At 38.8% G+C, this 14,335-nt stretch overlaps 1 protein-coding gene across 5 annotated transcripts in view; it reads left to right on the forward strand.

Moving 5' to 3' along the window:
• LOC125450829 (xanthine dehydrogenase-like) overlaps positions 1–14,335 on the forward strand; it is a 217,017-nt gene that overhangs the window by 75,006 nt on the left and 127,676 nt on the right. For 3 of the 5 annotated variants that reach the window (XM_048527126.2, XM_048527123.2, XM_048527122.2), the window contains exons 2-3: positions 2,815–2,916; positions 7,385–7,554. In XM_048527126.2, the coding sequence (XP_048383083.1) occupies positions 2,817–2,916; positions 7,385–7,554 (270 nt within the window). In that variant the 5' untranslated portion in view covers positions 2,815–2,816. Of the gene's footprint in view, positions 1–2,809; positions 2,917–7,384; positions 7,555–14,335 lie in introns of those variants that run through there. The other 2 variants (XM_048527124.2, XM_048527127.2) reach the window with 2 other exon arrangements.

The raw sequence follows: 14,335 nt of genomic DNA on the forward strand, positions 1-14,335 counted from the left end.
GGCAGCACAAAGCTTGAATCTCCCGCCAGGAAGATGCTGTGTGGCTAGAGAACCTAACTGAGTTATTCCTTCACCTCTAAAGGTACTTTCTCCTCATCCTATGCAGTTTCTTGCTGTATATTGATATGTTCCTAATCAATCTGCTCAGATTGTTATTACACAGCTCTGGAGAAGTGGGACTTGAACCTGGGCCTCTTAGGCTATGGGTAGGGGCATTACTACTACACCACATATCTTTTGCTCTCTTCCACGGTCTAACACTACTCTCTCTGTCCATGACTGATGTTATCCTGCTCAGTTGGATAGGTTAAGAGTTTGGTATTTTTCTGGCATTTCCAGGGCAGCTGCTTTCTTTCCACTGAGTCTAATTGAAATTACTCCATGCTTATAAAGTTGAGCAGTGGAAAGATATGGTAGAGAAATAAATCTGGATAGTATAAGATGTATGACATGGAGGAATGATCAGTAGTATAAATCAGTGCCAATGAGGTATTTTTGTTTGAGCACTAAGAAAAACTTAGTATGCCATTAACAGTCCAGTTACCTTTTGAATGCATCCGCCAAAACACCTTTTTATTCCCCGAGTGTTTGGTGCTAACGTGACCAAAAACTAAGGAATGGGATCCGAAATAGCCCACCATTTAATAAGACCATGATTGATCTCAAGTACAACATCATGCTCTCCATGACTTCCAATGCTGAATCTGTTCTACTTAGAGGAGTGGGGTAAACTTCTAGATTTAAAATTTTATTGTGCATGTACACACTCTGCCAGTTATTGCCTGATCTACATCATCAGTATTGGGCAATGATCACTTCATTTTTCCTTTCAATGCAAAATCCAGTCCAATGTGTTTACGCAGGCTGTGAAATGCATTGCCTGAAGCAGGTCCAAGAGGTTAGCAGCAAGGCTGACGAGGGTGACTATTTCAAATGGAAGATCTTTCAACCAGAAGATGGCCAGGCTTTTCGCACTGTGTGGACAATATGCCTCATACAATTTTTAAAGTATACCCAAAGAAAGTTTAACAAACCTGTTCAAAACCAGCATCTTAGCATTCCAAATTCTTATGGCTATGTGCCTGGATCATGGGATTTCAATGATACAACTTATGACACAAAACTTACAAAGATTATGCAGGTCCTACTGTTTATGTCAACAGCTGTGGGCCCAAGATCATTTGAGTTTTGGATTCCAGTTCTGTCCTTTTATTTTAAATTCTAAACACTGGTTTGAGAATTAATTAGTGAGCATATTTAATCTGACTTCAGAAATGTGAACTACAGATATTTAGTACCAATGACTGCATTGAATTCTATGACCCGGAAGCTTAGCAAACTTTAATTCCTGTTACACGGTCTCCCCAACACAATTTTAAAAAATAAATCCCCAGCATTAGAGAGAAAGTTGGAGTTTGAGATTTGGTGATAAGGGTTTTCCCTCTTGTTTAATGGAGTAGTTTGGTAAAAGTGTACATTGTCAGCTCTACCTTGACCCCTGAAACACAAGCAGAAATTGCTGGAGAAACTCCAAGCCTGGCAGCATCTGTAGAGAGAAAACGGTTTTGAGCCCAGTGACCTGTCTTCAAAACTGAATTCAGTATTCTAAAGACTTTAGGTTAATTCTTTATTTCTGTCCACAGATATTGCCAGAATTGGAGTTTCTCCAGCAATTTCTGTTTTTGTTTCTGATTTCCAGCATCTGAAAGTTTTTCTTCTACAGATGAAGATTCAGTGGACTGGAGATGTTAAATCTGCTCTCTTCCCATAAATGCTGCCAGACCTGCTAAGTTCCACTAGCAATTTCTATTTTTGTCTTTTGTTTTTGTTTGCTTCTGATCAGTTGAGTATCAGGCTGTAGCTGTGTGTTGCTATTGACGACAGCTCCCTTTTTGGCCTTGGGAAGGAGTGTTTGGTTCTTGTCTCTTGATACCAACTGGAAACCTGCTCTCTGACAATAACTGCGTTTGTCTTCCCAGATAAACTGGAAAAACTAAACCTCTGTTAGAAAGAAAAAAAAAACGCTGCTTAGTTGAGTTTTATCAGGTTAAGGTGCAGTTTAATTGAAAAATAATTGGAGCATCTATAAAGGTGTTTCTGCTGTTTCTAATTATTTTGACCATTTCTTAACGGCACGTGTGGTTGTGAAAGCTTTGCTGAATTCAGAATTCACGCCCCGCACCTTTCCCTCTGCTGGTACCATGGATCTGCTGAAAACGTGAGCTGGACTCTGCTTTTGGGTGCTGCCTATCATGTTAACAAACCTCCAGGTTTCGTTCGCCTCTGCAAAATTCTGGACCTGATATTTCAAACCGTGTGAGAAATTGCAGTCAAATGTCAAGATGTGTAGACTTTTTTCAGTTGGTGTCTTTGGGGCAGAATGAGGACTGAATGCATTAAATAAATGTAATCTTAGTTTTTTCTGGTCTTGAGTACAATGTTTACTGGAAGTACACTTTATGTGACTGATGATGCAAACTAGGTCTCAATAGTAGCAAGCTCAGGTTGGAATACCATTAAGAACCAGCAATCATAGTGGTTTTAAAGAAAAATACCTCCTAATTCAGCGTTCCTGTGTTATAGTAACACCTCTACAACTGCTTTTAAGTATGCAAACTCAAAACAACATGGTACAGCTTTCTTATATTTACTTTTGTCTCTGTCTCTGCTTTCTTTTAAAGCACAATATGAAAGATGACCTGCTACAATCTTAAGTCCAATGATTCACACGTGTGCTTCTGTTTTGAGTTTTTTTTCATACTTTGAGCATGAAATATTGTTTTTGTTCTGATTGCTGTTTCTTCATGAGTTTAGAGATGGAGACTACCTCATCCCAGCGACAAAGCAATGACTTGGCAGAAGATAAGACTGCTGCACAACGATACATGATTCGAGTGAATGGAGTTTTACATAATGGTAAAACCTACATCTTGTGAATAATTATAGACCGGATGACAAGTCAAGACAGTCTCAAAATTTGTTCCATTGTTTGAGTAACAGTAGGCATAGTTTTTTAAAATTTCTAGGTTTAGTAAATGGAAGCATCTTAATGTAATTTCACCAACCTGTAGATCAGCTTCTGAAATCTCTAAGGATTTTTAATGTAACTGCCTTTCTTTTCTCATCTTCTTTACCCCACCAACTGGTTTTTGAAAAATATTTGGCTGCTTTTTGATGTGTAAAGTGAAGTTTACTCAGCTATTACTTGCATAGAGACTAGCTAAAACATTATAGATGAATATTATGGCGTCTTTAATATTTTAGTGAAAAAATATTGACTTTATGTTGAAGTTTTTCATCTGTTTTGCGTAATTATTCAAACCAATGAAGAGGAAATGCTTAAAAAGACACAATTAAGGTCATGCCATTAATACATACTGGAATTATTTAAAAAAACAAAACTAGATTAAAGTCCTTTGCTCATACCAGCAACGTGTACTTGTCTGGGGCAAACAAAAATTAACTTTTCCAATTTTCTAAACCACATAACCAAGAATTTAGATTGCTCAGCTGGAAGACCCAAAATCACATTGCTCCAAGAAAACCGGATTCTCAAGTTATTAGTTTATTCAGCCAATACAATAAGACTCAGGGACAAAGTTAGAAAATAAAAAAGGCATGAATTTATTTGAGATAACAAGGTGTAGAGCTGCTTGAACACAGCAGGCCAAGCAGCATCTTAGGGGCAGGAAAGCTGACATTTTGGGCCTAGACCCTGATGAAGGCCCTTCAATCTGCCAGAATAAACTTTACTACAGGAATAGGATCAAAGGCTTGAAGGAGACATTGAGTAGGTTCACTGGCGCTGATAAACAATGCTAAAAATAACTGACAGAAAAGTCCACTGAATAGATCATAGACTTGAAGAAAGTTAAGCACCAGGGATAGAAACTCAAATTCTTCTGATTCACCGAGGAAAATCAGCCTATCCAAAAGCAAAAAGAAATAAATGTATGAATCTGCATAGTAACCTGCAAAATAAAACTTTACTGGGTTAAAAATATCAAATTAACGAGTTAATTGAACCAGAATAAGGAGTTTGAGATGAGATGAATAAGAGTAGTTGACAACCAAAAGACAATTCCAGTGCTGAAGATATCACAAATATTAACAAGGACTCTTCATTAAATCTACAGGTTTGACAGTGCCCAATTAAGAAAACATTGTTAAAATATTCTTTGATCGAATTTAGGAATCATTGACAAGGCTGGCATTCTTTTTTGTCTACCCTTATTTGCCCTTGAATAGAGTCGCAAGGTGAAGTTGTTTCAGAGAGCAGTTAGTGGTCAATGCATTGTTATAGATTTGGAGTCGCATCAGCCAAACCAGATGAGGACAGCAGGTTTCCTTCCCTAAAAGCGTACCATACCATTTCTCAAAAAATGTTAGTTTCACTGTCACTGTCACATAAACTATTCTAGATTTCGTTACATGAATTAAAATTCCACCAGCTGCTGTGATCAGATTTGAAGCGTTAACCTGGGCCATTGGAATGACTCGCCCAGTGACATTACATCATCATCTTCCTAGCAATTAGAATGGACAGTAAACGCTGGCCTAGCCAGTGGTTCCTCAACCCTTGAACAGATATCCTTCATTTTTATAAGCTACCCATGTCCCAGAAAAGGGCATCCTTTTCTGCTGAGTGCTGTAGACGAACCTTCCCAGTACTCTACATCACTGTTTAATTCTGAAAGTTCTTTCTAAATATCCTTCAAAGTGTAAAGGTATCTTGATGCCATGGAACAGAGCTTAACCTTTGCACCGTGGGCAGCACGGTGGCTCAGCGGTTAGCATTGCAGCCTCTCCCTATTTATTTCAGAACCTCCTTCTCCTCCCTCATTTCTGAAGAAGGGTCTAAACCCGAAACGTCAGCTTTTCTGCTCCTCGGCTGCTGGGCCTGCTGTGTTAATCCAGCTCCACACCTTGTATCGCACCATTCAACTAGATCATGAAGTAAGGCTTTACATGCACTATCTCATTATCCATGACATCTTCAATATCTAGAAATCTGTAGATCATCACCTGTAATGAACAAGTGTCTATGGCCTTCTAGAGTAAAAGTGAGTAAAGGTCAAATATTTGCTGACCTCTGAAGGGAGGAATTCCTCCTCACTCATTCCCAAATGGCTAATCTCTTATTCTGAGTGTGTCATTACTTATTTTAGAACCTCCAGGCAGGGAAAACATCAGTACTGCACCTACCTTGTTAATCCCGAACGGGATCACCCTTATTCTTCTAAACTCGAGATGGCTAAATCTCCTTTTACAGGAAAATCTCACTTCTCTACCAATCAGTGTGGTGAACTTTCATTGCACTCTAATTACATGTATACCCTTCCTTAGGAGACCAAAACTGCACCTAATACTCTGTACTACAGCTGCATTATTCCTGGGTTCAAATCCTCTTGCCATAGAGGTTAACATATTACTTAGCTTCATAATTTCTTGCTGCACTTGTACATTAGTATTTTAGTAAGACATGAACAAGGACAGGCAAGTCTTTTTTGATCAACATTTCTGAATCACACCAGTTTGCAAATACTCTGCATTTGTTCTGAGGAGGGGTCACCAGAACCAAAACGTTAAGTCTGATATTTCCTCACAGCTACTGCCAGACCTGCTGAGTTTTTTTTCAACAAGTTCTTTTGAAGCTTTTTGTCTTGTATTCATCACAAAATTTTGCAAGAATACAAATTCAAGAAAAGAAGGGTTCATACTGCATTAGAAAAATGCTGATTGGTTGCCTTGAAAAATGTACCCATTGATAGTTAACAGTTAAGCTTTATTTAGATTTTAAACCAGACAGATCAATGCTGATTGGCTAAGGGTTTGCCTGACAAATGAACATACAGCGAGAAATAGAGACATAGAAAGTAGGAACAGGAATAAACCAATTCACCCTGAGGCAAATCTACCAATCATTATGATCGTGGCTGGTCATTGACCTCAATTTCCCAATCCCCCTCCCACACCCCCATATCCCTAAACCACTTTAGCCATAACAGCAGTGTCTTGGCTACAATCACCTTATGGTCATGAATTCCACAGGCTTGCTGCTGTTTGGTGAAGCAGCGATAATCTAGTGGTATTAGCATTTCACATTCAATCAAAAGTCCAGTTAAAGTTCTGGGGACCTGGCTTTGAATCCCACCATGACCAATGATTTGAATTCAATAAATTTCTAGAATTACAAGTCTAATGGTGACCACGAAACCATTTTCAGTCTCCAGGGGAAAAAAACCCACTAAAGTCCTTTAGAGTCTTTATCAATACGTAAATATGCGAAGGAACAAAACTTGACTTCTCTTGTGAAATGAGACAGGGCAAGTGACTGAAGTGTTAGTAGGGGAACTAGCAATCAAAATTCTACTAGTTTTAAAGTGGTTGCTGAAAAGGATAACCCTTCCATAAAAGTTAAAGTTCTTTGTTGGAATAAACCATATTTTAATGGTATGAGTGAGACAGCGATTGGTATTTTGGTGCAGAAATGTCCATCCACCTCAATGGGAACCTAATTGGCCGGCTGCCAGTCACTGGCCCTGTGCCCCTCACTGCCCCACCCTACAGCTGGAAATTGGATGCCCCTCCCTATTTTGTGTGTGCTTATTGGCCTTTGCGAATGACACTCAGCAGGGGCAGTATTCTGAATGCGAATCTGCAGGCAAGCACTAACTTGCCAAGAGAAATTTCAATCTACAGTCAAATTTTCAAATAAAATTCTGCAGGTACATTGTCATTGTATGTGGGTGTGTTTTGAGTTTTATTTTTATTTTCCTGTACTTTGAACGTTTGAAGCAATATAATAAAATGTGAAGACCCATAATAAAATGTAGTAATTTGCTGGAGAAATTCGACAGGTCTCGCAACATCTACAAACAGTTCTGTCCTTCTTTCTTCACAGAAACTTCTAAATCTTCTTACTGTAGCACTTCTGGTCTTCAATTCAAATCTCCAGCATCTGCAGTATTTTTCTTTTGTTAGTGAAGGGCTATTGGGAGTAGCTAATTTTGGAGACAGGGTTTGTTGCTGTTTTATTGATTTATTTAATCTCAGTTGAGATTGTTCAGAAATGTTGCAGATTTTTTTTTGCTTTGCTTCTGTGGAACCTTGCTTAATTATTTCTCTTCTTTCCACACATCATGCTGCATTCACTATCCCTCCACTGTTTTAAGCACAATGTGCAGAAGGGGTACAGGAAAATTCACTTCTCCAATGTGAACATGAGAATCTATAAAACTACTGATAATTAGTTACAGTTGCAGTTATGTTCGGTGTAATTAAAAGTTGCATGGACTCTTCTGAACCTTCATGTAAGCTTTATCAAGTTTTATTTCCTGTAGCTCTGACTAACTGCATTTTTTTTTTAAACCTCTCAAAACAGTGAAAAATGAAGACCCTCGGATGTCTCTGGCTGAGTACTTGCGCTCCATTTTACACCTTTGTGGAACAAAGACTATGTGTTATGAAGGGGGTTGTGGTTGCTGTATTGTTGTGCTTGAATATGACAACCCTGCGAAGCCGGAGAAGAGAATCATTAAGTCAATGAATTCAGTAAGCTGATTTCTGCTACATTTGTTATTCAGCTTGTATCTGTTTTGATGACAAAATGACCTTTTTCAAAATACATTTATTCATGCATATGCGTATGTATCCTTTCTGTTGTATGGACCTCCATTATCCCTACCCCTGAAGGAACATTTTTTTTTCTGTGCAAATGCCCAGTATCTTTCAATGTCCCAAATACTGACCCACCGATTTTCAGTGATGCAGATAAACGTTTGTCAGGCCATTTTAGCCTGCCTTGTCATCAATTTTATATAACAGAATCTATTTCAGTGGCAAGATAGATTTGTATTTAATCTAAAGCAATTAATCAAAAGATCTGTTGTCATAATGTCATACAATACAGAAAAGGCCTTTCGGTCTATTGGGTCTGCACTGATTTAGTTTTTAAAGAAAACACCTACTTACATTGGTCCCACTTCCCAGTGGTGTTTGAGGAGGAAGAATAACTTTTTGTAACGCATTGTAAGGAGCTAGGAGTAACTAATGTTCTGGCCAAGTGGGCTTGAATGTGCCCATAGCAAATGAGATCATAGGAACAGAGATAGGCCATTCAACCATAGAGATAACCAGGTGTAGAGCTGGATGAACACAGCAGACCAAGCAGCATCAGATGAGCAGGAAAGCTGATGTTTTGGGTCTAGGCTCTTCTCCTTCAACCATAGAGTCTGCTTTGCCATTCAGTGCGATTATGGCTGATGTGATAATCTTTAACTCCACTTTCCTGCTAAAAATCTGCCTGTCTCAGCCTCCATAACTCTCTGGCTTGGCATCTATTGTACTCTGGGGTAATGAATTGCACAGATTCACAACAAAGTAGAGGCGGTGTTTTTGTGTCGGGGCAATCTAGACTGAGAAATTATAGTCTTAGTGCTGTCGGTGTGGCTACAATAAGTGGACTGTCCTGGTTCAAGAAGGCAGCTCACCACCATCTTCTCGAGGTCAACAAAGCTGGGTGGTAGTTGCTGACTAGCTAGTGACACTTCCATCCCACGAATGAATGAATATACATGATAGCAGAAGTCGCATCCCTGTTTGATAATGATAATCCAAAATTAAGTTCACTTCAAGAACCAAACTGGTTTGGTTGATCTGGAATTTGAGTTATGAGATCTAGGAACTCAAAGCTATCCTTAATTAAGGCCGTATGTGAGCACCTGATCACACGCATTCTCTGCATTATTTCCTGCCGATTTGTCTCTTTAATCATCAATGATTAGCAGTGCTAACCTTAGACTACATTAGAGTTAAGGAGTACTGGGAAATTCTCCAATTGTCTTAATTTTACTTGGACACCTGATCTACAGAAATGAGCTAAGGTTTGCATTATTTCTTGTATACCATTGCATTTGGAAAGACAGCCAAAGCGCAATCTGGATTGTCACATCCAAGAATCTTGTAATTTATCACAACTCAAAGTCAACAGTAAGAATTATTCAAATTTTATTGTACTTCAGTATCTTGCTGTATCATTTGTATTCTTTATATTAATTGACTTGTAAATAAATTTGACCACTTGTCAACATGTACATACCAGGAAGAACAGAATGACCTGACGGATATCACCTATAATTTTCCACAGACAGTATGCTATATTAACAATTAATCCAATAAATTTGTTAAATTATTTTTAATTATTATGGCTAATCATCAAATTAGGTCAAGATAGCAAATATAAGTACAGACGTAGCAAGAACTACAAATGCTGGAGTCAGAGATGACAGTGTGGAACTGGAGGTACGCAGCAAGTCAAGTAGCATCAGAGGAGCAGGAAAGTTGATGTTTCAGGTTGGGACCCTTTTTCAGAAGTCAAATATAAGTACAGATGTTTGTTTTACATTTCCAGGCTCCACAGTAATTTGCTTTTATTCATAAAGCAACCTTAATATAGCAATAGCAAGTAAGAAACAGAAATGGCTCCCCTTCTAAAAATATTGAAATGTGAAGCTGTTTTCAAGCTAAAAGTCATAATATTTACTAACTTGTCAAATAACTATACTGTAGCAAAGGAATTCAATGAAAAAGTGATGTGAGAATTGGAGGAGGAGGAATTCACTTTGTAGCAAATGTCTGAGATCAGAACAGGGACCAGCCACTGGACTGATATTGAGAAGCATACATTAGAATAGGTCTTCAAAATTGTCAGAATCATCATCACCCTATAATCACTTAAGAATGCTACAATTATGAAGTTTATAAGGCTTTCATAAAATATCAGTGAATGTCAGAAACATTATTTTGCCAGAGACCTACAGAGAGAGCATGTGGAAATCTAAAGGCTTTATGGCTCAACTTGCCAGAACGTGGGTGGAAGATGAAGCTTGAATAAATAAAGCAAATTCCAAGGAGTTGGAATGAAGCTAGAAGATATACCTAGCTCTTACCAGAAAGAAGATCTTCAGTAATACCCTCAATACAAAGGACAGTTTTCAAGCAAGATGTTACCAAGTAGATAAAGGAAAAAGCAGAAGCCTCAAGTCAAGAATCATTTTAGGGCACTTAATGTCCATTTAAAGGACAGTGTTATGTATAAGTGTTTAAGTGATTTTTGCGGTTGTGTTTAAAACAAAAAAGGCATTACTTTCTTTAATTTGAAGTGTAAGTTGCCAACAATAATAGTGTTTAATTACTTAGGCTATTAATCTTTTCATAATAGTAAATATCTTGAACCGCAAAATATTGGTGTACCATCATTTTATTATTGGAAGTTTATATCACTTTTTAAAAGTTATCAATACATGCTAATATCCTAATATGTGGCCCAGATAAAATCCTAAGTCCAACAAAGATTTCAAATAACTAGTTGATGGAAATATTTTATGGGACAAACAACTCCATATTGCAACAGAAGACCAAAATCGCTAAGATACGACTGAGAGACCTCTGCTAAAATTATTGGGTTGCGATGCTTCATGTGACAAAACAAAGTGACAAAAACAAGTAGTATCCATTAAGTCACATCAGCAACATGGATGGAATGCCCATGGATTTTGATTTACCCTGCACTCAAGCTGTAGTATGTAAAGATACAAACCCATCTCCAATCTCTGAGATGTAGGACTCTGCTCCACCTTCTGCAACAGGATCTCATCTTCCTGACCCACAGAATGCAATCAGCAAGGATTGGTGCCAATGCCACCAGTACGATAATCGTCAACACCACTGACCCCAGAACTGTGTACTCAGCCCCTGTATTCCTTATATGCTCATGACTGTGTGGCCGAGTTCTGCTATAATCCATTTGTAAGTTTGCTGATGACAGCTCTGTAGTGGGCCAGCTCCTAAACAGCGATGAAACAGAGTGAAGCAAAGATGTAGAGAGCTTGGTGGCATGGTGTAAAGACAGCAAGCTCACCCACATTGCCCACAAATGAAGGAGCTGGTCATCAACTTCAGGAAGCAGAGTGGAGGTCACGCCCCTATCAGCATCAATGGCGCTGAGGTGGAGATAGTTGAAAGTTTCAAGTTCCTAGGAATAGTTATCACCAACAATCAGCCCTGATTCATCCGCATCAACACTGTGGTCAAGAGGCACTCTATTTCCTCTGAAGGCTAAGGAAATTAGGCATGCTCACAATGACTCTTGCCAATCTTTATAGATGCACCATAGAAAGCATATTATCTGGATGCATCACAGTGTGATGTAGATTTTTGAAGAGGAGGCAAAGAAAATTGATGAAGAGAGAGTAGTAGACATTGTCTATCTGGACTTCAGCAAAGCATTTGTCAAGGTTTGGCATTGCAGACTGGTTAGTAAGGTTAGATCACATGGGATCCAGGTAGAGCTAACGAATTGAATACAAAATTGGCTTGAAGGTAGGAGATGCAGGATGGTAGTTGGGGGTTAAAATAGTATCAGAGATAATGGGAACTGCAGATGCTGGAGATTCCAAGATAATAAAATGTGAGGCTGGATGAACACAGCAGGCCAAGCAGAAGGGTCTAGGCCCGAAACGTCAGCTTTTGTGCTCCTGAGATGCTGCTTGGCCTGCTGTGTTCATCGAGCCTCACATTTTATTACCTTGGTAGTTGGGGGTTACTCTTTGGACTGGAGGCTTTTTTGTCATTAATATAAATGCTTTGGATGTGAATATAGATAGTATGGTTAGTAAGTTTAGACTCCAAACTAGGTGGTATAGTGGACAGTAATGAAGATTATCTCCGACTACAATGGGATCTTGATCACATGGGCCTTGGGACTGAGGAGATGCATATGGAGTTTAATTTAGAGAGATGTGAGGTGTTGTATCTTAGGCAAAGCAGGACAGAATTTATACAGTTAATGGTAAGGCCCTGGGGAGTGCTGCCAAACAGAGACCCAGGGATGCAGGTGCATAGTTCCTTTTGAAAGTGGAGTTGCAGGTAGACAGGGTACTGAAGAAAGTGTTTGGTATACTTGCCTTCATTGGTCAAAACATTTGAGTACAGAAATTGGGACATCATGTTGTGGGTATACAGGACATTGTTCAGGCCACTTTTAGAATAATGCGTACAATTCTGGTCACCCTTCTATAGAAAGGATGTTGTTAAACTTGAGGGTGCAGAAAAGATTTCCAAAGATGTTACTGGGACTGGAGAGTTTGAGTTATATAGAGAGAGAGAGACTGAATAAAGGGGGGCTTTTCTTCCTTGGAGTGTCAGAGGCTGAGGGGTGACCTGAAGAGGTTTACAAAATCATGAGGGGAATGGATAGAGTGAATAGCTAAGGCCTTTCTCCCAAGGTAGGTAGTTCAAAACCAGAAGGCATTAGGTTAAGGTGAGAGACCTGAGGGGTAACTATTTCACACAGAGGGTGGTGCATGTATGGAATGAGCTACCAGAGGAAGTGGTAGAGGCGGGTACACTTAACATTTAAAAGGCCTCTGGGTGGGTATTTAAATAGGAAGGTTTTTAGAGGGATATGTGCTAAATGTTGGCAAATGGGACTTGGTCCGATTGGGATATGTGGTCAGCATGGACTGAAGAGCCTGTTTCTGTGCTGTATGACTCTGACTATATAAGTGGAGAAATGAGCTAAATTAAGTTCCCTCTGGGTTACACCTTGGATTTATTGGTGAATATGGTCCATTTAAAGCTTCTAGTTTTGGATATTTCCATAAGTAAAAGTAATTTTTTCCACATCTATCCTATCATACACATTATCTTAAAACTATCCCTCAGATCACCTCATAACTTGGTCATAGACTATTACCAGAACTGGGAAAAAAATGAATAAATATAAGTCATCTCAACTGGTCAATCAAATCTAACCTATTCAATGATACCATTTAATCACATGATTAAACTTCTCAGTCATCTAATATTCTGGGAAAATCAAAGTCTATTAGAAAAGTTGCCACTTCAGGAAGTAATTCTATGCAGGCAGAAAGAAAGTGCATAGAAATCTGGGACAGACAAACAACATTTATGATAAAGACTAATTCTAAAGGTTGAGGGATCAAAGAGGAGATAGATTAAACTGATGAAGATGGATTTGAATGTCTACTAATGAACTGTAGAAACAATTGACACAATAAATGAGGACTTAATATTTCTGGTTATAACATGTCGAGGAAACATAGGGAAGGATAATGTATCTATGACTACGTTGATTAAAGATCTCAGGCTGGATTTTCAGACACGAGAGAGAGAGAGACTTCCCCTGAATGGTGTGATGTTCATGGTTAAAGAATAGAGATAGGATCTACTGCCCCCAGATGCACATCAGAGGTGACCATAGGGCTGCAGATGTCAGTATAGTTAGGCCCACTTTGATTCTTTGTCACTTTGTTCCAGTTGTTTTGGTAAACATTGTGATCTCGTCCACACTCTTTACAATTCATCACCCCTTCCTGTACTCCCTAGACACATAGATGCAACCAATCCCAGAACAATGTTGCTGACTCTTAACTACTGGACTATTACGGATAGGCAAAGAATGCTGGCCTTGCTCACACCTCATGAATGAATTTAAATACTCTGTGACCCCATGCTTAGCTTCAGTAGTCTCTTAAACTCTCCATGCCAATGCATATGCCCCATTCATATGGCCCCTTATAACCCTTAGTTATTTTCCATCCATCCCCATTAGCCCTTCTAGCCCCACTGCCAGCTTAATGCCATCTCAAGACAATCCATGCCCCATCACCCTTTGCTCCACAATCTCCATGCCAACTCACCAAGTACTTTCCATTAATAGACCTTTGGATCCTCTGTACCAAACATCTAATGCAGGGTTCATTCTCCAAAGCTCCTATGTGTAAAAATCTTTTCAATAGATTTAAGTCTCATCAAGTACTGAACTCCTTTTAAGGATGCACATTTATATTCATAACCCCATTTCAAAGACTCCTAAATGCTTTATCAATTAAATTGCGAGCTTGTTGTGGAAAGCAGCCAAGTATTAGCAATGCCATAACGAAAGCAGTTAGAGTTAGGTCAACAAACACAACCTGAAGCTGTTAGCAACGTTTTTCAATTTTTAAAAGAATGGCCTCCGAAATAACCTTATAAATTGATATTTCTATAGACATAATCTACCCTTCAAGAGCACTTTCAGAGATTCTATTAAAAAATCCCAGCTCTTTTAAAGAGATTTTTTAAAGAATCCCAACTCACCCATCACTGGATAAGGCCCTGCCTCCTTAGGGTTCAAATCCTACTATGACGTGAAATTTGAAACTTGTAAACGTCTGGAATTGAAAATCTAGTGATGACCATGAAATCCATGTTGATTGTTGGGAAAACCCAACCTGTTTACTCCTGTCCTTTAGGGAAGGAAATCTGAGTT

This window comes from Stegostoma tigrinum, chromosome 3, assembly GCF_030684315.1.
Source record: "Stegostoma tigrinum isolate sSteTig4 chromosome 3, sSteTig4.hap1, whole genome shotgun sequence".
NCBI classification, from domain to species: Eukaryota; Metazoa; Chordata; class Chondrichthyes; order Orectolobiformes; family Stegostomatidae; genus Stegostoma; species Stegostoma tigrinum.